We start from the raw sequence: 27,156 nt of genomic DNA, 5'->3' as shown, positions 1-27,156 counted from the left end.
TTATTTTTGAGAGAGAGAGAGAGAGAGAGAGAGAGCAGGGGAGGAACAGAGAGAGGGAGACACAGAATCCAAAGCAGGCTCCAGGCTCCAAGCTGTCAGGCACAGAGCCCGATGTGGGGCTCGAACCCACGAATCGTGAGATCATGATTTGAGCCGAAGTCTGACGCCTGACTGAGCCATCCAGGCGCCCCTCTTTTATCTTTTTAAAATATTCATTTGAGAGAGAGAGTGCAAGCAGGGGAGGGTTAGAGAGAGAGAGAGAGAGAGAGAGAGAGAGAGAGAGAGAGAGAGAATTCCAAGCAGACTTTATGCTGCAGCGCAGAGCCCGATGTGAGGCTTGAACACATGAAGTGTGAGATCATTACCTGAGTCGAAATTAAGAGTCGGACGCTCAACTGACTAAGCCATACAGGTGCCCCGGGTCCCTTTTATTTAAAAAAAAATTTTTTTTATATTGTACACCCTTAGCTAATATAACACTGTATGCTAACTATACTGAAATTTTAAAAATCGCAGACATTCAAGAAAAAAAATACTTCACAATTAAGCAATGATAAATGCTTAACGAGTGAAATAATTTAAATACACCAATGGTAACCTTTTCATTGTTAAGTTTCATTGTTAAGCAACTGCTATTATGTATTTAAAGAATTAGAATAGAACCACCACGATCTAATTTACATAGTAAACATCTGAGTGCAATGCAAGTAGAAAATTTTAAGTTCAAAGTGATAAATGAGAGATACTATAGCACACATTGTGAGATTTCTTTATGGCAAATGAGTTAGCATATTTTGTTTTCAGTACCAGTTTTCTTCTATCTTTAGTTAGCAACAATGAAATACTAAATTCTTACAGTTGTTAACAACTAATTGTTCCAGAGAATAATCACAAAGCCATACCTCAAAAACATCATCATGATTAACGATATGCTTCAAGTTCTCAGAAGCTTTCGTGTTTGCAGTCACTGGTAGACTTCCAGGACTAATCTCAGCTTCAGATTCACTGGTCTTCTGTGGAGAGTTTCCTATCATATACTTTTCTCTTTCATCAGCTTTGATTCTCACTGGAGTGGTACTTTCTGAAGTCTAAGTAAAAGAAAAAATAAAGAATTCATACTCCTTAAAGCTTTGTATCTATTTTTTTTACTACAGTTCAGATTAGAATTTAAAAGTAGGAGCTCCTGGCTGGCTAAGTAGGAAGAGAGTGTGACTCTTGATCTCGGGGTTGTGGGTGTGAGATACACAGTGGGCGTAGAGATTATTAAAAAATAAATATTTTAACATCTTCCTATTCTGAATAAATCAAGGAAACTTTAAAGATGGAAATCTGCAGCACTCACAGATAAATATGCATTCAGGGAGCAGGGGGTCCCCAAAGTTTCATGAACCACATTAAACTCTACAATTTAGCTGAGGCTACATTTCATCTCAAAGGCTGCAAAGCTGGTGTTCATGAGTGAGTCATTTAGCTCAGCAAGGTCAAAATCAAGATGGTTAGACTGTTTTCTGCTGAATGTAGAATATATAGCAATTCTAGTGATGTGGTAAAACTTTTGTTTCTGTGATATAACATGGGAAAGAAAAGCCCATTAAAAGAACACACACTTTAAGGATTTGTCTAGGTTTCTGAAACATCCCAAGGAAAGTACCATGGTCTGTCATAGCAATTACATTTAAAATTAGAATTGGGTAGGGTGGGTCAATGTTCTCAGGGGAAAAACAGTATTTCCATAACAATAAATTTAAGGATATTCGTTATCTTAATTTTTTATTCAGACAAGATTTTTTAAAAGTTATGTTGATGCTATCTTGCCCATCTGGAAAGCCTATAACCATACTGAAGTGGTAAGAAAAGCAATTAGAGAGTTTGCTAATTATTCCAGCTCTTATTTCAAATAGCCGGGAACAGCCTAAATCTGGGAGGACATTATAGCGTATACAAAAAGAATCATTATATAAATTATTAAAGTTTTAAAGTGCTTGAAATAAGTTTTAGTCAATTCTTTTATTTTTAATTTTTTTTTTTCAGTTTACTTACTTATTTTGAAAGAGAAAAAGAGAGAGGGAGAGAGAGAATGAGAGCAGGGGAGAGGCAGAGAGAGAGAGGGAGAGAGAGAATGAGAGCAGGGGAGAGGCAGAGAGAGAGAGGGAGAGAGAGAATCCCAAGTAGGCTCTGTGTTGTCAGTGTAGAGCCCGATGTGGGGTTCAATCCCATGATCTGAGATGACGACCCTGAGCTGAAATCAAGGATCGGCCGCTCGACTGAATGAACCACCCAGGTGCTCCTAGTCAATTTCTTTAAAATGAGTTTTCTGGGGTGCCTGGGTGGCTCAGTTGGTCGAGGGTCAGACTCTTGGTTTCAAGTCAGGTCATGATCCTGGGGTTGTGGGATCGAGCCCCATGTCAGGCTCCGTACTGAGCATGGAGCCTGTTGAGGATTCTTTCTCCCTCCTTCTTCCCCTGTCCCCTGCTCCTGTTCTATCTCTAAAAACAAATTAAAAAAAAAAAAAAAATTTCAAATGAGTTTTCTAACCTTCACACCCACATCATTATTTACAACTTGCTGATCTTCATGTGGTTTCAAATCTTTTCCAGAATCTTCATAAGTCTCTTCATCTTTTAATCTATGTACAATGGTTTGAACAGTTTTGACCATATTCTTAAGCTCATCTGGGTATGGTGTTGGATATCTCTTTAAATTTCCCTCCTAGGGAAATAAATGAAATTTGAAATATGGATAAATATTTTAACATCAACCTCAAAATTTAATCTACAATGCATCTTAATTACATTGGTAATCTGGCTCCTGGGGTAGCTTATAATGCATCTTAATTACATTGGTTATCTGGCTCCTGGGGTAGCTTTAAAAACAGAGGATAGGCCTTTGAAAGCATTTTAGACAATAAAAGCATGGTTTTATCAATAGTAAAAGAATTTATAGTTACAGATTTAACTAATGTTTTGAAACTTTTTTTTAGCAGACTTAAATATATTCCATTTTAAGATTTATGGTGTGGATATTGCCAATACCATCGCTAGGCTTTCAAACAGTTGTTTTCTGGTATTTACCCAGACATATATAAACCTCCTACAATTATATACATCTTATATGCCAAGAACCAAGTACTTCCAAAGTCAGCCTAATGTCACTTTCTGGGATTCAGCTAGTTTACATAAGGTAAAAATAATTACATTCATGAGTAACTTGGAAATATATTATTCACTACTTGTCACTGCCACACTCTCAATCTCATAAAGAAAAAATTGTTCAAAACAGAATTCTTTATCTCTAGAATATAAGTAAATAATAATAAATCATTAAAAAAAGGGAAGAGGGAAAAACAATCAGGTTTTTCTCTTCAGGACTCACCCGGGGAGGTGCTTCCCTTTCATCTTTGTCTTCATCACAATCAAATGCCACTTGAGCACGCTGTTTCCTCTGTTCCTCCCACAATGAAGGATTAAAACTTTCATTATCTGATATGAACATAACTAGAGGAAAACAAACAAAAAACAAAAACAAAATCCACTATATTTTACAGTATTATGAAAAGCTACTACTTGTTTATAACGTTCTTTAGGAATGACATTCATTAAGTTAAGACTGGTCAACACCGCCAGCATTAAATGCTACATTAAGAAGTAGGCTGCGATTCTAGTATTTCTTTACAATATTCATCATGTATCTTTTCTTCCTTAAAGGTAATGTGTCTTGTTACCAGAAGGGTTCCTGATAAGAATCTAACAATTACAACAGGGTAGAAAGGTGACTGTGTGCAGTTTCCTACAAAAAACAGCATGGTAACAGTGCTCACTTCAGCAATACATATACCACATGGAAATATATAAATTATTTCATCCAAGTTTTTGCATTCAGAATAATCTTCCCAATTCCAATATTGTTCATTATGTATGGGGGAAAGGAAGGTGAAGACAAAGTGAGTAACTTTGAGTTAAAAAAGATTACCCTGAAGCCTTGTAATTACATCCTTGCATTAAACATGATACTTTATATAGCTTTACTTAAGTAAAGTGCTTACAAGATATTTTCTATATCAAAATGCAAGGAAAATTAAAAATCTAATATAAACTCAACACTATATATCCTCCTATGCAACATACAATTAAAGGTAAAGATTTAACAGCTGTTACAGTTTTTCAGTTAGGCAACTAAGACAGATCTAAGGCTTAAAAATTAATCCATTTGTCTATTATATATCACCATACAGAAGTTTGTGCAATACAAGATCAAATCACAAATTGTTTTCTGCCAATTAAAAGAAAATGACTATACCTACTCAAAAGGAATTAAAAGCACCTAAAATTAGCGAACAGAAAAAAATGAAATTCCTGGAATACCCATATGTGGTCAGTTTGAACACTTATGCAAAAGTAGCATAAACACTGTTAATTTTTAGTCCTTATTTTGGGCTTCTTACCATACTTTAATTTCATATCCAAACTAAATACCACAAAACCAAATATGAACAATTGGAATCGAGTTTTTGTCTTCAGCTTTTCCTTGTTTTCATTACCTGGTTCGAGAATTTTTTTCTTTAATTACTTTGTGGCATTGCTCAACAGCTAATGAATCAGAAAGTTAGTTTTTGTTTGTTTGTGGAATGTGATTCAAATTCCTAGGAATATCTATAGATTTCTGTTGTAGACTTGGGAAGGTAAGCCAACCCAAGCAGTCTGCAACAACCTACTTCCAGGCATTAATTTTAATCACCAGCCTAGGCCAGAAATCCCTTAAATGTTTTTACATCATGCCAAAGTAATCTTACGCTAGAACTTTTTCAGAACCTTAAGATAAGTAACTTTCACCATGCCTTTCATTCTTGCCAACTTCTGGTCACTTACACTTTCTACCCTTTAGTATAAATCTCACATCTTTTGAGATTCAGGGTATCAGGTGATACTATCACTTTCTCTGTATTTTAGACTCTGTATCTTAGCCACTAAGACTGATCACCCTGGCATATTCATGGAAGATTCTAGTGTTTGCCTACAGTCTTTCTCTCCACTTAAAACTTGTCAATATCCTGAATGATAACAATGTGTGAAGACCACCCCCCCCCCCCACTTCAACACTACAATTTCATAGTTCCTCAATTTCCTCATTCCAATATCCACCTGCATTTCACCAATGTGATTCCTAACCATGGTCACACTCAAGACCTATGCTTCTGTAACTCTTCCTCCTCCTTGACCACTACACACTTGTCCTTTCAAATCATTCACTTCCCTATTATTGTTCATAAACTTTGAGTTCCTTATTCTCATTTCTTACTCTCCCTGTAAAATCACTCTAGGTTTTACTTTCTTTTCTATCCAGCTTAGATTTCATGATATATTATTTTAACCACTCTCACATTTCTTGCCCCTTTTCCTTAGGTAATACCTATTCAACAAAACCCATAATGTGTTACTTCAATCACCTTCTTTGTTTTGGACTGCTGACTTCTACCGGAGAAGAGTGACATCACCTTGTTGTTTAGAACCATTACATACTTATGGTATCCCCTCATCTTTGCTCCATCTTCAGCGCCGCCCAGGAATCCTATTTATTTCTAGTTGGTCTTTTCTCCCACTATAAGTCACTTACCTCAAAGGTCCTTCCCTCAACCTCTAGAGGCAATTTTTTCTTTGAGATCAGTGAGTAAAGAAAAGCAATCAAAAGCCTCAAACTGATAAATGCCCCCACACCTGCAACAACCTGCTTCCCCCAGCTACAAACTGTTATATGGATGCATACTTCCCATTCAACAATGATTCCTCTAAGTAGGCCCAAAATACCAGGCCTTCTCTTTCAAATTCACCTATCATTATCCCCCTCTACAGCATGTGCTCTACCAACTGAGCCAGCCAGGTGCCCCAGAACACGAGCTTCTTGAAAGCATGGATTTTTCTTTTTAAATATTCAGATTTAACACACTGCTTAGATCTAACACAGGTGTTCAATAAAAATTGAATGAATTTGGGGCACCTGGGTGGCTCAGTCGGTTGAGCGTCCGACTTCAGCTCAGGTCATGATCTCACAGGTCATGATCTCGCAGCTCGTTCGTGAGTTGGAGTCCCGCATGGGGCTCTGTGCTGACAGTTCAGAGCCTGGAGCTTGCCTGGGATTCTGTTTCTCCCTCTCTCTCTGCCCCTAACCCACTCACATTCTGTCTCTCTCTCAAAAATAAATAAACATTTAAAAAAAAATTGAATGAATTAAATGTGAACAAAGCATCTATTCCTCTTAAAGTATATAAAACTCCAAGTCAAGAACACTGTGTTTTCTGACTTGTTTATTTCTTTGAGGCAAAGTCATAAAGGAAAAAGCTTTTACTGCATTTGAAAAGAAATCCACCCAGTTGGCCATGTCAATGTAGTTTCTGATTTGGTATTGTAAGTGCAGTATGTTACAGTGCTATATGGAAATACTTTAAGAAACACGTAAACTCTATGAGGACTTAAACATTCTAAGTGTATCTCAGACCTATCCTTTTAAGACTCTTCCATTCTAAAACACATCTCTCAAATCAAAAATTCAAAGTGGCAAGATTTTATTTTGCTACTTCTACTCTTTATACCAGAAATAAATTTCTTAACTATGACCTCTTTTAAAAAGAAACAGTAAGAGGATAAATTGAAATGACAGAAATGATAGAAAGCCAGGTAAATCTGAATCATGAAAACAGAAGACAATAAGAGAAATCAAAGCATGAGTACACCCATGATTAGAACAGTTCTAAGCAGCAGTCACCAAACTTCTGTTAAGTGGTCAGATAATAAATATGGTTAGCTTTGTGAGCCCAGAGACCAATGTGAAGACACTATGGTAGGTGCTTAGGACAGAAATCAAATTTCCACAAGATTTCTGACAAATTTAAGATATATGTACTAATAACTGAGTACCATTATTGTATTATAGTTCTACCAATGAGAAGACTGAAGGTCTCGCTGTTAGGAGTAACATTTTGCTTAACTGGTGCTGGCTATCATCAAACTGATGCAAAGAGTCACCTGTAAAAACTATTCTTACCTTGTGGGCCACACAAAAACAGGTAGCAGGCCAGACGTGGCCCATGGGCCACAGTGTGTCAATCACTCTGACTGGAACAAAAAGTGTTATGACAAAAGATATTTATCTGGTTGTTCCCTGGAAGGGGGTCTTCAACAATATCTCACATTATGTATTTAATACTTTAGTTCATTATTCAAATAAAAAGATATAAGCTGTTGAGTAGTTTTATTCATTGTTGGAATCATGTTTGGTTATTTGAGTGTGTGTTAAAATGAAAGCAAAATAAAACATTCTCAGGTCTCTATATGGCAGTGACAAAAGCAAAGAGGGAAAGCACTAATACCACATGAATATAATAATATCAAAGATTAAATATGTCCTTTACAGACTTGGTTTCTTCACAAAGGAAAAAATAATTTTGTTGAGAATCTTCCTTCAGAATAATATCTGTATTTGATTTTTAATAATTACCAGTTTTTATTATTTTTCTAAAGTAAAAGTAGCAAATGAGAATAAAAACAAATTTTCCCAATGTGTTGTTCCTATCGTTTAAGACAGGGACAGAAAGCTATTAAGCTTTTTTTTTTTTTAACCATTTATTCATTTTTTGATAGAGACAGAGAGTGAGTGGGGGAGGGGCAGAGAGAGAGGGAGACAGAATCTGAAGCAAGCTCCAGGCTCTGAATTGACAGCACAGAGCCTGATGCGGGGCTTAAACTCACGGACCATGAGATCATGACCTGAGCTGAAGTCGCTTAATCGACTGAGCCACCCAGGTGCCCCCAGGGACAGAAAGCTATTAAATCTGGCCCACTTTCTGTTTTTGTATAGTCTACAACCTAACAATAGTTTTAAAATTTTTAAATACTGGGGGGAAAAAAACCCAAAACATAAAAAAATTTTTCATAATACATGAAAATTACATGAAATCTAAATTTCTCTGTCCATAAATAAAATCTTTTAGAATACACCTATGCTCATTTGTTTACATATTGTCTGTGACTGTTTTTTGCACTAAACAGGCAGCATCAAGCAGCTATCACAGAAACCTATGGTCTATGAAGCCTATATTTATTAAATTGTCCTTTACTTAAATAATTTGCTGCCCCATCAACAGGAAGGACATTAACGTCTCTTCTTACACTAAGAATTTATTCTTCCTTTTCCTCACAAAGATTTTAAGTATTAACATTCTATCTTCCCACATAAAAGAACAACTATTAGAATATATTATGTCTGGCTGGCAGTAATACTATTTATAGCGATACTCACTCTTACTAATTTCTAATATCCAGAAATCAACTTCAGAGATAAAATTGGAAATTGAGACATGAATTCCAGTGACTATGGCAAACGAAGAAAAAAACACCTACTGATGTATCCAAACATTCACTATAATTCCCCACAATGCAAAATCGGGCATAAGCCAGAGTTAGTGGTATATCTATTTTGAATTTTTTAATTTTTCTTTTTTTTTTTTTTTTTTTTTACTTTTTTTTGGTAATCTCTATGCCCAATGTGGAGCCTAAATTCACAACCCTGAGATCAAGAGTTGCATGCTCTACTGACTAAGCCAGCCAGGTGTCCTTGAACTTCTTTAAAAAAAAAAAAAAAGAATTTTTTTTAAACATTTATTTTGAGAAAGACAGAGCGTGAGCGGGGGAGGGGCAGAGAGAGAGGGGGACACAGAATCTGAAGCAGGCTCCAAGCTCTGAGCTGTCAGCCACAGAGCCCAATGTGGGCTCAAACCCATGAACCATGAGATCATGACCAAAGCTGAAATCAGACACTTGAACCGACTGAGACATCCAGGTGCCCCTGAACTCATTAACTTCTAATGTACATATAGAGTACTTGCATAAAATAATACTTCAACATCGAATGCCTAAAATTAAATATGCTATTATTTTATTATGGATATATGTTTCCAAATTATATTGCTAAATATGGAAATTAGGGGTTGATTTAAATATATGGAAGGGAGCTTGTGCTTACAAACCTATTCTCTAAGCATTATAGATTCCCAATGAAGTAAACTATTCACATCTAACATCTCACAAGTCTTAACTTTTAATTCAATTCAAAAGCTAAATAGTTTTGCTTTACCCAAATAAACCTCATTTAATATTCCCATGAAATAACTTATCAAAGCAAGTCTTTTATTCCTTCCTGCAAAGAACAAGAAATAATGAACATAGATAAATGAGTTCTCCAATTATTTATCACTAATAATGGAAATTGAATGATTTTACTTTTTAATCTATTTAAGTATTTCATAACTGTTTGCTAAACCTGCCAAAACAATGTAAGAATAAATAATAACCAATGTGATTCTGCCATAGTGCTAACTAAGCACTTTACATTCAGTGCTTCTCATCTGTACAAAAACCCTGCAAAACTGATACTATTATCATTATTTCAAGGTAAGGAAACTGAAGCTCCAGAATTTATTTAACTTGCCTCTGGTATATTTATAAATTAAAATTAATGATCAATTTAGATTTTTTCTTCAGTGTTTTTATGTATTAAGAGTTAATTTCTAAATAACTTTGAGCCATAAATATTTTCACTGCTGTCAGAAAAATATACATATAAAAATATTCTTTAAAAAAATTTTTTTTAATGTTTATTTATTCTTCAGAGAGAGAGAGAGACAGAGCGTGAGGGAGGAGCAGACTGAGAGGGAGACACAGAATCCAAAGCAGGGTCCAGGCTCTGAGCTGTCAGCACAGAGCCTGGTGCGGGGCTCGAACCCATGAACCGTGAGATCATGACCTGAGCCAAAGTTGGACACTTAACTGACTGAGCCACCCAGGCGCCCCATAAAAATTATATTAGTAAGTGTAACATAATATATACTTTACACACATGATGAGGGACCAGAAGGCAAACTGAGTGCAAAGTTTGCTTTGTACAAGTTTGCTTTACAAAGGGGTACCAAAGCTAGCACCCCTCCCCATCCCCAGGTGTATGGGTGATATTTCTTAGACACTCCTAGGTGCTCAAGAACAAAGGAAAGGGTTAAGTGCTTGCCATGGTGATGTGGGAAAACTAAGGCAAATGAAAAATTAAATTCCCTTAATACCTACAGCCCACTGACAAGTCCATGAAACAGGCAGACTGACCTTCATCTACGAGCTCAGCTGCCTCAATGATGACACTTTGCTAGGGGCAAAAGGGAATCCTGGCCTAACATTATTCTGACCCCTGAGATCCTGTGAGTCTCCTTAAACACTTAAAAATTCCTTTGCAAACCTCCTTTATCTTCAGTCCCCAAGTATACGTTGGCAGTAATACTCCAAGCATATGGTCCCTGATATACATTTGAAGGGTCTCATGACTAAGGTTTTACTAAATGTAAATGACGTTTTCCTAACACCTAGCCCCTAGAGGTCCTCAAACCTTGTTTCCAAAATTCCTTAGAGACTGCCACTGTCCCTAACCCCCACCAACCTGAGGGTATATAATCAGTCACTCCTCACAACCCCAGTACAGCTTTTCTGTCCATGGGTCCTGTCTCTATGCTTTAATAAAATCACCTTTTTGCACCAAAGATGTCTTTAAGAATTCTTTTTTGGCCATCAGCTCTGAACTCTACCACCACCCCAAAACAACATGTATTGGAACCAATCTGCTCCTTAGTCTAAAAGGCTTTCATACCAAAACTGTTGAAAAACATGTATGGTCAATAGAAAAGGGTATGTTCCCCTTTCTAGGCAAAACCTAAGAACTTAGAAACAACACTTTATGCAGAATTCTACATATTATCCTTATCTGGTATGTAGATCCAAAGATAGTATTTAGTCTACAACAAAACAAGTGAACGAAACAGTTCCTGGTTCAACAGTCCTAATTACATTTAACATGCATTCCTGACATTTAGCAAAGAATAGAGAGATCTATAACAAATGAAGTTGACTGTTTAATTCAAGAAATCATTTAAGGAAGCATATGGTCTACATGTACCTCCAAATTCAACTACCTATAGCCCTGACATACTTATTTTCTCATTTTCAGAGAGACTACGTGAGCTAGGGAGAGAAGCAGAGGGAGAGGGCTGGGGGGGGGGGGGGGGGGGGGGGGGAAGGGAGGGGGAGGGGGGGAGGGGGGGAGGGACAGAGAGAGAGAGAGAGAGACACCGAGACCCCCCCCCCCCCCCCAGGCAGGCTCCAGCCTCAGCACAAAGCCCAACCTGGGGCTCAACCCCACAACCCCGGGATCATGACCTGAGCTGAAATCAACAGCCAGGCGTTCAGTAGACTGAGCCACCCAGGTGCCCCAAAAGAAAAGAGATTTTTAAACTCCTACCATCCTCAGTCCTTGGCTGCTGAGGGAACATGTAGTTAGTAAGCACCATTTTCTGGGTCTCTGAATCAGTCTCTTTTTGAAGAGGTATCAGGGGTTTGGACTAGGGAAAGAAAATAAATGTTTAACTTTTAATAATCCTAAAGCAAATACATATCCAGCAATTCCTCTGAATAAGTACTCACCATTCTTTTCTATAAAGTATCAATGTGTAGATTACAAAAACAAGCTTATATATACATAGTAACACTTTAAGCAATGATTTGAAACCTTATAAAAATCTACAAAATATCATTCAGTTTTAGTATAAAACAAAACTCACACTGAATTGCAATTATCACTGATTGTCAATACAATTTAAAAAGATCTCATATACTAAGTGTATCCACAATCCAGTAATTACTTATCACAGTGATTTAATAAAGCTATAAAACAAGCTTTTTAATTTTATGTTATTGTGCCTCCTTTACATTATCTTTCCCCCTTTGGGAAGAGGCTTTTATAGAAATGGTTTAGAAGGTTTAGTATAGTTACCCACAGTTAATTCTAGCTGAAAAAATAGTACTTATAACAAACATTAAGTTGTAACCTGGTTCTCTCTTCTCCCATGTCTCCTATCTCCATTAATGATACCACAAATTTACTTACTCAATGGTGGAACTATAAAACTTTTTTTTGGACATTTTTTAAAACTTCTCTCCTAATTGGTTATGAAGTGTTTTCAATTTATTCTTAATATAACTAATAACTTTGGCCAGTCTATTAACCTAAAATCCTATCAATCCATGCCCTGACTCCAGACAGGCAGGAAACTACCCAATCTCTCCCTCACGTGCCAACCTATCAATTAATTCTTTAGACTGACTCTTGTGAAAACCTTGCAGCTAGCTAATGTATCCTGTGATCTTACTCCCATTCAAACATTTCCTCCATGGCCCTCAACTTGTTCCACAATAAACAAATTGCCCTGCATCTCAAACATCTTCACTGAAAACTTTCCTTGACCTCCTCAGATAACAGATATGGCAGATATACTCCTTCCCTAGGACAGTACTTCCCTGTACTCTTCTCAAAAATAGGGTTATTCTCTCAAAGATCATAAACCCTACGTCAGGAGATAGGTAAATTTAGAGCTTACAAATGCTGTGAGATCATCACTCTTCTCTCTTCAAGTATAAATACCTGTTCTTTTGAGGGACATTAAATTCTGCCTCTACCATTCTAAACTCTGCCTCTGCCATTCTACATCCTTTCCTAATATCCACTGATCTCCTGGTTAGTGCTGGAACCAGATAATAGGATCACTTGAGTTGCAGTGTGGTTCAGAATGAAATTAGGGTGGTTTGAGATTGGAGGTGGTGGCAACACTGGAGGCAGAGATCTATTTCATATCTCAGTAGTCCAAGTCAACAAGAGTAAGATGAAGATGAGAACCATAGATAATTTACAAATTTTTAGCAGCCACTTGTTTCTAAAAAGCAAAAATAAGTTAAATTTTGATAATACATTAAATTTAACATATCTTCTATGTTCAAAATAGAATTCTGTTATATGATCAAAAATTGTTAATGTGATATTTTATTTTCTTTGTTTATATGAAATATACAAAATCCGGCATATATTTTACACTTAGAGCACATCTCAATTTGGACCAGACATATGACACTGGTGCCTACTGTACTGGAGATGATACACTATATTTAAGATGATTATATTTAAGAGAAGTGAAAGCAGGGATAAAGCAAAGCAGAAAAACACCTGAGGTATATAAGAGTTAAGACTAAATAGACTTCGGTGATTAACAGTAGTTAAGAGTTATACTCCCAAGTCTGTCTCTAGCAAGTACTTTTTACTGATCTAGGGAACCCAGGAAAAGAAAAAGATTGGGAGCAGAGGATAGCACGTTCACTTTTAGACTGGTTGAATTTGAGACATCTGGGTGGCAATGTTAAGTAGAAAATGAGTGTACAGTAAAGAGAACTGAGAGCTGAGGATACTGTTAGGAATAACGGCATATAGATAGTAATTGCATCTTTCCTAGAGTTAAGTATATGGAAAGAAACTCAAGATGAGCCTTGAGTACCATATGGGGCACCAATATCTAAGACTGGCAGAAGAAAAATTCCTGAAAAGGAAACAGAGGAATGGTCAAGCACAAGGACAAGCAGTAGAGGATGGTAACAGAGACACCACGTCTGCTCTCTCTCCACTGTTTCCACAATATTTGCTAGTCAAGCTCACCAAAATTGACACTCCCTTGAACTTTCAACTTGATCACCATAATTCTTTCTTTTATTTGCTTTCTTTTTGTACCTCACCAGACCTCATTATAAATACTTTTGTGCCAATTACGAGGACCACCTTGTTGCATTGTCTTTCTCTTTACACCTGGCTTGGCAAAGCTGCAACCCAGAATCGTTCCAACCGTGTGCTTTCTCTATATTACCCAATGAGCAAATTAATATAACTACAGATCTGTGGTAACCAACCTCAACAGGGATTCTCAATGGTGCCTAAAAATCCTTCTATGTTTCCTAAATTATATTCTGAAGATACTATTTTCTCAAAGATTTTTTTTTAAAGAACAAAAATAGGATGTAAAATCTGCTTGGAACCTGCTACATTCTAAGAATTTCAACATATACATTAGCTCTGCCTCTCACAAACTTCAGACCAAGCTGCTTTCAAAAGGACAAGAATCCCTGCCACAGTTTTAAATTCTGTCGGTTACACACCAGTTATCCAACTTCTTCTCATATCCTTAATCTAATTCTCCACAGTCTCCTCGCAACAACCTATAAAAATGCTTAAAGAATTCCTTCTTATGTGCCTCTAGCTACCAATTTCTTTATGTTCCACCCCTCTCCTTTCTTATCCAACCTTTTTAAAAGCTTAATCAACTATTGTATGGTGCAATTTTCTCATTTACTTATTCTTTAAATTGTGTCAAATCAGGTTTTTGATGTACACCTCGAAAATTACATTAGCTATAGTCAAAATCAGTTGGCATGTTATACCCAACTTGCATATTTTCCAGACTTCATTTGAATTGACACCTCAATAGCATTTATCCCCTTACAGCTTCTTCCCTTAAGCTATCTGCTTCATCCTTAACTTGAATCCACTATCATATAGTTTTTCTTCTACCTCTATGGCCACTCTAAGCTTATTAATCCATCTGCCACTTAAATGTTAGTATTGCTTGGGATTCATCCATCCTGAACATTTAAATAAACAAATTCATAGAATTTATTCTATGTGGATAAAAAAAGTCCCACACTTATGGTCTTTCTCACTCTCAAAAATAAAATAAACATTAAAAATATTTATTATTTTTTTAAATGTTTATTTTATTTTTGAGGAAGAGAGAGACAGAGTGTGAGCCAGGGGAGTGGACAGACAGAGAGGGAGACACAGAATCTGAAGCAGGCTCCAGGCTATGAGCTGTCAGCACAGAGCCCGATGCGGGGCTCAAACTCACAAACCGTGAGATCATGACCTGAGCCAAAGTCACATGCTTAACCGACAGAACCACCCAGGCGCCCCTAAAAATTTTTTTTAAAGAAACAAACAAAACCTATAATGATCCTGGGAAAAAGGAAATCATGCCTTCAGGAGCAATTCTGAGAAATCCCAGGAGGTTAGAAATTAAAAGAATGGGGAAACCAACAGCAGAGAAACAACAGTCTAAAACAGTCGAGGCGGCAGGGGGAAGAAGGGGGGAGGAGAATCATGGCCACTAGAACTGTCCTCAACATGCCTATCCAAAAAATAAACATGCCTGACTGGAACTTAATATCCTCCCATAAACATTTTTCTTTCTGTTGCAGTTCCTCATCTTGGTAATTTTATCGATTTCCATCTTGTCACTTCAGCCACATCTCTGAAGCTCATCTTTGCTTTTACTGCCTTTCTTCTCACACACATGCATTTTTCACATACTCCATTGATGTGACCTTTTAAGTTATGCCCTAAATATACCAGCTCTTCTTTGGCCCTATTGTCATTATCTTACTTCAAGCCAACATTTTCTATTGCCTTGAGTATGGCAACAGAAACGCCCTCCAACCAGTCTCTCCTGCCTTCACACTTGGCACCACCATTCCTAGTTAAATCCATCTTTCACAACGCAGCCCAAAAAACATTCCAAAATATCAATCTGATCTTACTACTTGCTTGTTCATATGTTATAATGGTTCACCATCAACTACAGTAGGGTTGACATGTATCACAGGATCACTTCTTCCTCTTAAACTGATGGCATATATGAATAATTGATTAGGACTATGATGACCAAACACCCAGTTTGCCTGGGACATTCACATCTTACACATGCAGTTTTGACACAATTATTGTAAAGCCCCTTTTTGATAACATGGACAATAAATTACAGAGACACCCTAATCACGGCAATTTTCCACAGAGCCTGAATAAGACTTCCAAATCCTTAAAACAATCTTTCAGAAGTCACTCATAATTTATCAGAGTTAACATGCAAGATTAAAAAAAACATCTATTTACCATTCTTGAAATACAATGCAAGTTCCTCTTGAAATATAATATAAGATCTTCCATGACCTGTTTATCTCTTTGGCCTCATTTGCTACTCTTCCATCTCAAAGGTTATGTTCTAGTCACAATGAACCACTTGTACAGTTACCTAGTACACTAGACTTCTTCATCAAAAAGTGCTCAGGTTTATAATATTCCTTCTAACCAGAATATTCTTCCCCTTTCTTTGTTTAAATCCTATGATTATTTTGAGAATTAGTCATTGCAGGAATCTCCTCCTCTGGAAAACCTGCCTTTACACCCCCAAGTTAAACTCTTTTTTGAACCTGAAGCCCAGTCCTACCAAGTCTTTTATCACATTGTATTACAATGACCTTCTTAATAGCCTTATGTATCCCAGCTTAGTCTGCCTGGCACAAAACAGTGTTCAATAAACAGTTCTTGAATGAAAATGACAAAATGAACGAGGAAACAAATCAACTGTTCTGTTTAAGACTTCAAAGACTCATGAAAAACCATGTTATTCCATGTTCTGCAGGTGCTACATGGTCAGTGAAATATTCAAGAGCAATTTATTCTGATAATTCATAATCAGACTACTTTTACATACCTTCTCCCCTATAATTTGTACTTCCACAGCAAAATGACTACTTCATATTGTAAGGGAGGTAATATGGCTTACACAGGATGCTTCATGGATTTATTACTTTACTATTCTGTCAAACTTTGAGAAAAACACAAAACCCCTCATCACTACAATTTTTATTTTTTATAAGTAATTAACAGATGGGGAACAAGGAGAAGATAATGAGAGAACATTGTAAATATGAAAAACTGTCTTAGATACCAGATAATTTCACTAAAATGAGTTGTCTAACATACCTTGCTGGTATTCATTACCTAAAATAGTGCTATTATACTAAAAAAGTCTCAAGAGTCCTCAAGACCAGGAGCCATGTCTCATTTATACTATAATAACTAACTGGCATAAGCCAGAGCCCAGCAATGTTCTGTGAATCCAGATGCAAACTTTCGTAACATTTCACATTAAATACTCAATTAAGAGGGATTAGAAATAGGAGTTCTACATATACATGAACTGACACATTTAATGATGATGAAGTAATCACTGTGTTTAAGCTGTAATAGAAGCAAAGGTATCATCATTTTAGTATTTCCTACCCTAACTTGTAGAACAAGTAAATACTACAATCTGATTCTGAAGCATGGATTGACAATTTAAGGCTTTTAGTTCAGTAATGAGAGGTAAGAAAAGAGGTCTTGGTTAAGAAGTTTGCAGAATCTTGAAATATAGCCAAGTGGGTTTCTTTACTCTAGTAACATGTAAGAGTTGTTAATATAATCCAAAAGAAGGATATAACACAGTCTCCTGAGCAAATTCAACTATGGAACTTAAGAATATCTTATGAGACTCATGTATCCAAACCTTGGGAAAATATACAGATAGATTATTATAAGGTATTGCTCAAAGTCAAATGCTAAGCATTCATTTATTAAAAGGGTACTCTGTCTTGCTAAAACAAAACAAAACAAAACAAAACAAAACAAAACAAAACAAAACAGTAAGACATAGCTGAGAATAGATACGGAAAAAAGATTTCCTCATACTTACAGATAGTAAGTTAACCCTTATTTTGTTTAGGACCTACAATCTATTATTTTGGTGACACTATACAGGAGATTTCTTATCATTTAAACTACAACGTTTCTAACAATCTACACTGCGAATCCTAAGACATTTCAAATTAAACTCAAAATACATTTTTCCAATGTTTTTCACAGGTGAATTATAGCTACTATTTGCAAGGATAAAATGCTAACATTTAATTCTAAAACCAAGGCAAATACAGAGAGATACATCCATCAACTGTCCAAATGGGAACTGAGCCACAGTACTAGGGTAAATCCACAGTCATGACCTTCCTGCCTCCCATGCATTATATACACTTAAATTAGTATTTCATCCCCACTATTCTGCTAAAACTATGTACTCTTCTCAAGGTCAGTAACTACTTCTGACTTGACAAACCTCGTGGTCAATTACAAGTCCTCATCTACGGGACCCACCAGCAACAATCTGTCGCAGTTGATCTTCCTTCAGATGGCTCCCTAGATAACACACCCTCCTGATTGGCTGGTTCTTCTTATTCTCCTTTTGGGGCCCCTCTCATTCCTGAGCTCAATTTTTGACCTTTTCTTCTCCATCCTCTCTCCCTAGTAATTTCATGCACTTCCATGGTGTTAAATCCTCCTTTTGTACAATGTTGACTCCCATATTTTATCTCCAGCCAGTATACTTGACAGTCAACTACTGGCCTGATGTTCCTACATTCCTTTTCATCGTCTCCACTCAATAGTTGAAGCCCAGCAATACCTCCTTCTAAACTACTACAAAAGCCTCTTTATTGAACTTTCTCCTTGCAATATAGGATATTCCACTCTCACCCTAAGCACCCACAGACTGTTTCTCACGTAAGTGTCAAAATAATCTTTTAAAAATGTACATCACATCTTGCCATTCCCTAGCATGAAATACTTCAGCAGATTTCTATCTAAGTCAGAGTAAAACCCCAATTCATTAGCATGGCCTACAAGGTCATATGTGATCTATAGTGCCAGTTTTCCTATCTGATCTAATCTTACTCAATTCTCTTCCTTACTCACGTTATTCCAGCCCTGAGTGCTTTATCTATTCCTCAGTTACACCAAGCTCATTCGAATATTAAGACTTGCACTCTTAAAATTATTTAAATGCACCTCTTCTACCAACTCACTGTCCCAGTCTACGTATGGTTCACTCCTAATTTCATGTGCCTGTCTGCTCTACTGGTCCTCTTCCTCAGAGAGAGACACTTCCTGAATCATCCTATTTAAAATAGGATGTTTACTCTTGCCCTGCTACTTTTCTAATGTCTCAGGTTCTGTTTTTCTTTGTAGCTCTGACATACTATTACATAATTACTTGTTTCTATCTCCCTTGAAAATGTAAGCTCAATGAGAATATAAGAATATTCTATTTGCTTCATCAATGTATCTCAAGTTCCCAGAGCAGTTCATGGACTATTGTAAGCCTTCAAAAAATGTTTATCTATCCAAGTCCAGGAAATAACTTTTAATTCCTTAGAAACACTTCTTTAAGGTGGGTGAAACTTCATTATCAAATCTCTACACGTATACTCAAGAGGATCACTATAAAACCTTCAAAAAGTGAGAGAGTATTGAATCTGATTTCTTAATTTATCTTTTTACAGATTCAGGAGAAATTAGACAGTCCAACAGGATTCACTATTTTCAATCTACACAAATTGCACATAAATTATCTGTATCTAAATATTTTCATTTTTCCTTACATACATTTTAAAATGTGTACCAGAGTATAACTGCTCTTAAATGAGCCTACATAAATTATTATGCTTAATCATATAACACAATTGGAATTGCAGTAACATACAAACTCAGAATGCCTACCTGATTATCTGAGAGCCACATAGCAGTCAACTGCTGAAGTTTTGTAAAGCTAAAGGGCAAATTCTTTAATCTGTGAATACAAAAAATACAAACAAAAGTAAAATAAGAAATGTTAAAACATAAGAGCAAAATCTAATGGTCTTCTAAACAATTTTATATTATTGAATATGAAAACAGAAAAATATTTAATTTAGTAGAGAAGCCAATATAGGTCTTTGACATAAGTTATAAGACAAAATATTATTTTATAAGAATTCATTTAAAAATATAATTCTTCAATCAATTCAGCTAGGGGAAAAATGAATAATTTAATAATCTCAAAAAAATTATCTGCTAAGAAAAAATGTTAACTATCCCCACTTTAATGTAAAGACAAGAACACATTAGGCAATGTCTCATAAAATTGCTCTGGATATTTTATTTATATTTAAAAGAACAAATTATTATAGGAAGCCTTAGTGATAGTTTGTTAATAAAAAAAAAAAAAGCACTGTTCTGGGTTTCATTATGAGCCAAAACTCTCATATTCCAAAGACTATTTAAACACTGTAATGAGTAAAAAACAAAGTAATATGAAGAACTCATTAAAATGTCAAATTAAAATAGCACACTATTTAAAACAGAATATCTATTTAAACCTTCTATCTTATTATGCCTATCTGCTCTGCTATGCCTATCTTTCAAGGCAATTTGCTGGAACCTATAGCTCTAGCTTTGGGGTACAAAGTATAGGCAGAAATCAGGAATGATTTTTTTTTTAATTTTTTTTTAAATGTTTATTTATTATTGAGACAGAGAGAGACAGAGCATGAACAGGGGAGGGGCAGAGAGAGAGGGAGACACAGAATCTGAAGCAGGCTCCAGGCTCTGAGCTGGCAGCACAGAGCCCGACGTGGGGCTCGAACTCATGGACCGTGAGATCATGACCTGAGCCGAAGTCAGACGCTTAACCGACTGAGCCACCCAGGCACCCCTGATTTTTTTTTTTTTAAAAGCAGTGGTTATTCTTAAATAAAATGGAACAGTCTGAATATGCTAATTAGTCAGAAAACTGGGCTTATATTAAAGGTCTACTTTACAAGCTAAGTGAGTCATCTTAAATTCAAGTTTTAATTTTCTTCTCATAAAATGACAGTATGTATCGTACTATTTCAGTGTTGTTTTGAACGCTTCATAAGATACTGTGAAAGCAAAATGGAAAACCCCTCTACAACCATTCTTTTATCATTATTAGGACCTTTACTTCAAGAAAAATTACAGACAATCTGTTCTTAACTTAAAAATTATTCCAATTTAGCAGCTCTAGTGATCTATTTACTCTGCACCTTGACTGTGTTTCCCGAGCTATGTGAATAGGTGCCTAATCACATCTCTGCTCAGAAAAGCACAGGAAGCAGATCAGATTAAAAGCTGTGCCATTCAGCAGCAGTATTAAGGTGAAGATCTGACTTTAGGGATAAAAAAGGTGACGATAAGAGGGGCGCCTAGGTGGCTCAGTCGGTTGAGTGTCCAACTTTGGCTCAGGTCATGGTCTCACAGTTTGTGGGTTCAAGCCCCAATCAGGCTCTGTGCTGACAGCTCAGAACCTGGGGCTGTTCTGGATTCTGTCTCTCCCTCTCTCTGCCCCTACCCTGCTCACGCTTTGTCTCTCTCTCTCAAAAATAAATAAACATTAAAAACAAAAATTTTTTAAAAGGTGACTATAAGGAAAGATGTAGAGCTAAACTTGCAAGTTATATGGCTGAAGTTGACACAAAATGAACTGCAACAAATAACCACAGTATAAAACCACAGGTAAAATTAGGTCATTCTTTCAAATGAAAATTCTATTTAAAAACCAAAAAGAAGTTGAAAAGAAAAACATGCATTTGATTTTCTATCATATAATGAAACTTTAATTTCATCCATTCAGTGTCTTCTATAAACCAACAGCATTACAAACCTATTGTCACTTAAATTGATGACTTTTAATTTTTGCATATCACCCATTTCCTCTGGAAGTGTCTCAAGTTTATTGGAATGGAGAAATAGCACAGTTATATTTTTCCAGCTTCCAATCTGAAAGAGAAACATAAAATTGGGGATCAAAATTCCGGCCTACTGCTTAATAGACATAGGTAAAATACAATTTTCCAACATTTTTCTCATTTATAAAAGGAATCATATTTTTATTAATTTTCACGTATAAAGAAAAGTTGGTATCTCTGTAAAACAGTATAGCTAATTATTATTCAGAAATTAAATAACTTAGTTACATAATTATTTCTGAAAGAAAACAGAAAAAAACCCACTGGATAGCCATAATAAATAATACGAAAAAAAATTCAAGGCAAATTTAAAATATTGTACCTCTGGGGGTAACTGTTGTAAGTAATTATGATCTGCAGCAAAGGTTCTTATATTAGTAAGCTGTCCAACAGATGAAGGCAAAGCTTCAACTTCATTGAAGCTACAATCCAGTTCTTCTATTGATACTAACCTTTAGTTAAAATAAATGACATACATTATTTTTTAAAAGTTTCCTATATATAATCCAAAACTTTAGAATATATAAACATTTGAACTTGACTTTAACAAATCTAGCAAAACTCTATCTCCACTAAACTTATTAAAATAGGTCTATCTTTGCTTTAAATCTATCCAACCTGTAACCAATTACTTATTTAAATGCTTATGGAATCTCCCTTAGATGCTACTTTTGCATTTATCTGAAAATATATATGGCTGAATGAAACATATATATGGTATACATATAAACATAAATATATAAAGCTGAATGAAAGCCAAGTCTTCTAGTGATTCAGAAAAATCTTACCCTCCTATAGAGTCTGGCAGATACATTAACTGATTTTCATCTATTTTAAGAGTTGTTACATTCTTCAATGAACCTATTTGAGGGAAGAAATAATATTCAATTTTCCAGCTGGAACTAGAAGCAAGTCAATCAACAGTTAATGTGAGTATATATTACATTTGACAGGAATCATGTAGAACTTTCTTAGTCAACTTATCTAAAAAAGAAATCAACCTAATCTCATCTCCTCACTCCTAATCTCATAACTCTGTACTCCCTTACCCTATATTTTCAATTTTCACCTATATATCACCTTTTAACATTAGTGTTTATTTATTTTACTCCCGCTAAAATGTAAGCTTCATAAGTGTAGGGACTTCTGTCTGTTTGTTCACGGTTGTAGCCCTGTTCCTTAAAACAATGGCATGGCACAAGTGAGTACAAACAAAAAGGAAATAGTAAGTGTATAACAAACTATTCTATGTACTCTAAATACTAAAACAATAAAAATCGAGTGTGGAATTAAAAGTGGCGAATAAATCATAGCAGAATTTGCAAAATGTAACATGAGCCAAAACAACTACATAACCTGAAAAATATGTATAAATATTTTTTGGTTCCTATGTTTAAACATCATGAAGATGGCAAGGTTTACGTTTTTGGTTCTTTAAACTAATTCAATTTCCTTGAAGCATCCTCTCATAGGATTTGCTAAACTGGTTTGTTTTTTCATCTGTGAGCCTAAAATGAAGGAAGACTAAAAAAAAAGTTACTAGATGAGGGCTATGATTAGAAGTTAAACAAAGTTTCGATAACTTAACCTCTTTTTAAAGAATTTAAATTTTATTAGAGTGATAAAAATGACATTTCCGTAAAGAAAAATGCAGTAACTGTCAACTAAGAAGTAAAATGTGTAAGTGATCACATGAAGAAAAAATTCATATAAGATTCGTGACTGGCAGTATAAGAAAATTAGCTCACAACGAGGGTCCCTGGGTGGCTCACAGTTGGTTGAGCATGTGACTCTTGATTTTGGCTCAGGTCATGATCTCACATTTTGTGAGTTTTGAGCCCCACATCCGGCTCTGCGCTGATAGTATGGAGCCTGTTTGGGATTCTCTTCCTGCCCCTCCCACATGAGCTCTATCTCTTTCAAAAAACTAAATAAATAAATAAACCTAAAAAAAATAAAAACTAGCTCATCACAAATGAAATTTGGTATTTGAAAACTTTGATACATGAAAACTTTGAGTCAAGCAATGACAAAAAGGGAATTTCTGAAAGTTCACATTAGTAAAAACTAATTATATGATTTAGAAAGCAATACAAACCAATAGTCTCAGGCAGTTGTTGAAGTGAATTGCTTGATAACAGGAGGTCCTGAAGGTTTTCACATGCTGAAATTCCTTCTTCAATCATTTCAATATTATTCTTAGAAACATCCAAATATGTGAGCTGTTTCAAACTACCAATAAACTAGAAGTAAAAAATGGGAAATCTAATGACTCTATTAAGCTTATTTATGCCAAGTTTAGGTAATAAACTCAATACCAAGTTATAATTCATTACTATACATTTATATGAGAGAAAAGATTCAATTTTTTAGCAAATGCCATGAGTAGGGGTGCCTGGGTGGCTCAGTCAGTTAAACATCTGACTCTTGATTTCAGCTCAGGTCATGATCTCTACGGTCTGTGAGATTGAGACCCGTGTCTGGCTCTGTGCTGACAGCGCAGAGCCTCCTTGGGATTTTCTCTCTCCCTTTCTCTCTGTTCCTCCTCTGCTCACACGCTCTCTCTGTCTCTCAAAATAAATGAACAAATTTTTAAAAAATGCCATAAGTAATGTATTCAGTAATAAAGCTAAGAGCCTAGCAGAGTGACAATGGGCTTATACTTTTCTTTGGGAACTCAGCTGTCACCACTGACTAGGGCAACAGGACATACAGGCAATCTCATGGTCTTCAGGTATGGGAATAAGCAAAACGTCAGCTGATAAGACACAAACTATGTGGAAAATACCCTACTTAACAATTCTCTGGACAAAACGAATTAGGATATAAACTCAATTGCAACCACAGAGAAGAATACAGTCCAGGATATTAAAAAGCGATATTATAAAAGTTTCCTATGGGAAGTTTCTGATTTTAATCAAGGATGTATTAATAGTAAAAAAAAAAAAAAAAAGTAATTTAGTTCTATTTAATAGTAATCTGAAAATGTACAATTCATAAAACTGCAAAGGACAGATAGCAGTAAGAGAATCCATTTAAAGTTTGATATACATACCCCTGGGATAAAAGTCAGTCTATTACCATCCATCCAAAATTCTTTCAATCCACTTAGTTGCTCAAGTACTTCAGGCTGTTTGGATAAGAAGGGGGCGAAGAGGTTCAATACTTTACTTGAAAGTTTTTATTTGGCAAAAGAAGCTCTAGGGAACTTCTAATGATGACTTCTACTTTAAAACATTAAATAAATAACTGGGGGGTGGGAAGCAAAGCCAAGATTCGAGACTTTCCACTACATAACAGTTATTACAGTGATATTACTAAAAAAGAACTCAAAGATAGGCATTCCAGAAGAGTAGAATGCATAAAACTCATTTAAGCTTTTGATTACACAACAGGCTTGAGTATTTATAAAATTAATAAAGAAATAAAAATAAGACCCATTGCTTTTAAAAGTATGATAAAAAGATACTCTTAATTATTATCTGTAAAAAGATTTAGCCTTTTATGAAAACCACAAAGATACTCCCTGATGACTAAGAGAGAGGAAAATAAAGAAAAAAAAAATCTTAAATGTCCAATAAAAAAGGAAAGGTAAGTAAACCAAGGCATAATCACATGGCACACATATTCTGTTATTTTGAACTTCCAGCAATTACAAAGTGAAATATTATTTGTAGTATGTGGTTAACAACCAAAAAATTAATGAGAGGGTTGCAGTGGGCCTTCTTGGTATTGAGACAAAACTTGATCTTGGGCATTTTGCCCTTGCAGGCTCTGTTGAATGCATTCTTCAAAGGTATTTCTGTCACCACACAAACCTGTGTCGAGTCATTAACACTGTGATGGCAGAGAGTACCATCATATCTAATCAACATAATAACACAATTAATATGTAAAAGTCATGTTGTTCAGATTCACTGCTAACGTAAAAATGCAGGTAAGAATTCTAAGTGTAACTTGGATAAAAAGAAATATTTTTCTGTGCTTTATCTGTTACCATTCTAAGGGTAAGTTTTAAAAAAATGTATAATGCTGGAGATCAAAATGTACAAAAATTAATGAATTGGAAAGTTGTTGATTCACAGAATTAACAATAATGAAGATTTTTCAAATAGTTAATGTGGAAATAGATTAATACATATAAAAATGTTAAGTTTAATAAGTTAGGAAGCATAGTATATGTATTTTTCTCAAAAGGAGTAAAAACTTCTACCAACACACAATGAAACCCATCATAAGCCATCTTCAATTAAAATAAAATAAAGAATATGAAAGAGTATTTCAGAAAATAAATGAAGTATCCAAAACAACCATGCTCTCCCACTGACATTGAAAGTTAACTAATAGGTGAACAAATGTATAATACAATAACCTATAGGGTAATCATGAAGCTGGCAATATTGAGAAATTCTTGTTTTTAAGATTATCATTTGACAAGACACATGAAAAGACGCTCAATGCCACTCTTCATCAGGGAAATACAAATCAAAACCCACAAAAAAATATCACCTAACACCTGTCAGAATGGCTAAAATCAACAAGACAAGAAACAAGTTTTGGTGAGGATGTGGAAAAAAAGGAACCCTCTTATACTGCTGGTGGGAATGCAAAGTGGTACAGCCATCGTGGAAAACCTTAAAGTATGCAGATACCTTAACAAATTAAAACTATGATTCAGCAATTTCACCACTGGGTATTTACTCAAAGAATACAAAAACACTAATTCGAAAAGATATATGTACCCCTATGTTTATGACAGCATTATTTACAATAGCCAAAATATGGAACAACCCAAGTGTCCATCGACAGACGAACGGATAAAGAAAATGTGTATACGGATACAATGGAACGTGATTCAGACATAAAAAAGAATGAGATCTTGCTATCTGCAACAACATGAATAGCTCTAGAGCATAATGCTAAGCAAAATAAGTCTGTCAGACAAAGACAAATACCACATGACTTCACTTACATGTGGAATTTAAGAAACAAATCAAATAAGCAAAGAAAAAAAAAAAGAGACAAATCCAGAATCAGAATCTCAACTATAGAGAACTTATGGAAGTGGATGTGCAGATGGGTGAAACAGGTGAAAGGAATTATGAGTGCTCTTAACGAGCACTGAGCAATGTACAGAGTTGCTGAATCACACTATATGATACATCTAAAACTAATGTTAACGTTCCATGTTAATTATACTAGAATTAAAAAAAGACTGTCATTTGAAATCAACCATAATTTTAAGAAAGAAACAAACATAATGTAAAAATTTTAATGATATTTAGATCCACGAATTCCTTTCCAAAAAAATATCTAGCTTATTTTCTGAGTTCTTTTGGAGAACTCACTAACAACAAAAATCTACTTACATACTTTCCTTTCTGATTCCATATCATAGCACATTTTGCATACAAAGCAAAAACAATTCAGAAGTCTAATTGCAAACTCAAAAATTGTTTCACTCAATGTTTTTCCTTCAGCTATTCAGTAAAATTATAGAAAAATATTTTATCATTGAATAAATTTCTGACCAATACCCTTAGGGAGTTAATTTTGACTTAGAAATACTTTTTTTTTAAAAGATTTTTTAATGTTTATTCATTTTTGAGACACAGAGGGCAAGAAGAGGGAGGGGCAGAAATATTTTTTCTGATATATTCTAGGCTGATATAACTTTGTTTTTTCCTTATAATCTCTCACATTGTCTACTTAGTGTGCCTAAAAACTTTTAGTTATCTTTTCCATGGGTTTCCCTTTTTTTTTTTCACGTTTTATTCTCACTACTATCAGCTACTTCTGTTTGGTT

At 35.3% G+C, this 27,156-nt stretch overlaps 1 protein-coding gene across 9 annotated transcripts in view; it reads right to left on the bottom strand.

The window, feature by feature from the left end:
- Nucleotides 1-27,156, bottom strand: part of ERBIN (erbb2 interacting protein) — a 130,151-nt gene that overhangs the window by 27,157 nt on the left and 75,838 nt on the right. For all 9 annotated transcript variants that reach the window (XM_045494814.1, XM_045494824.1, XM_045494845.1 and 6 more), the window contains 10 exons: nucleotides 24,406-24,480; nucleotides 23,449-23,593; nucleotides 22,139-22,211; nucleotides 21,673-21,802; nucleotides 21,266-21,381; nucleotides 19,324-19,393; nucleotides 11,326-11,425; nucleotides 3,373-3,494; nucleotides 2,536-2,709; nucleotides 903-1,088 (listed from right to left, as the gene is read on the bottom strand). In XM_045494814.1, the coding sequence (XP_045350770.1) occupies nucleotides 903-1,088; nucleotides 2,536-2,709; nucleotides 3,373-3,494; nucleotides 11,326-11,425; nucleotides 19,324-19,393; nucleotides 21,266-21,381; nucleotides 21,673-21,802; nucleotides 22,139-22,211; nucleotides 23,449-23,593; nucleotides 24,406-24,480 (1,191 nt within the window). The remainder of the gene's footprint in view (nucleotides 1-902; nucleotides 1,089-2,535; nucleotides 2,710-3,372; nucleotides 3,495-11,325; nucleotides 11,426-19,323; nucleotides 19,394-21,265; nucleotides 21,382-21,672; nucleotides 21,803-22,138; nucleotides 22,212-23,448; nucleotides 23,594-24,405; nucleotides 24,481-27,156) is intronic.

The sequence above is a fragment of the Leopardus geoffroyi genome, chromosome A1 (genome assembly GCF_018350155.1).
Source record: "Leopardus geoffroyi isolate Oge1 chromosome A1, O.geoffroyi_Oge1_pat1.0, whole genome shotgun sequence".
Taxonomy (NCBI): Eukaryota; Metazoa; Chordata; class Mammalia; order Carnivora; family Felidae; genus Leopardus; species Leopardus geoffroyi.
Note: the sequence above shows the minus strand (reverse complement) of the source record. Positions and strands in the feature narration are given on the sequence as shown.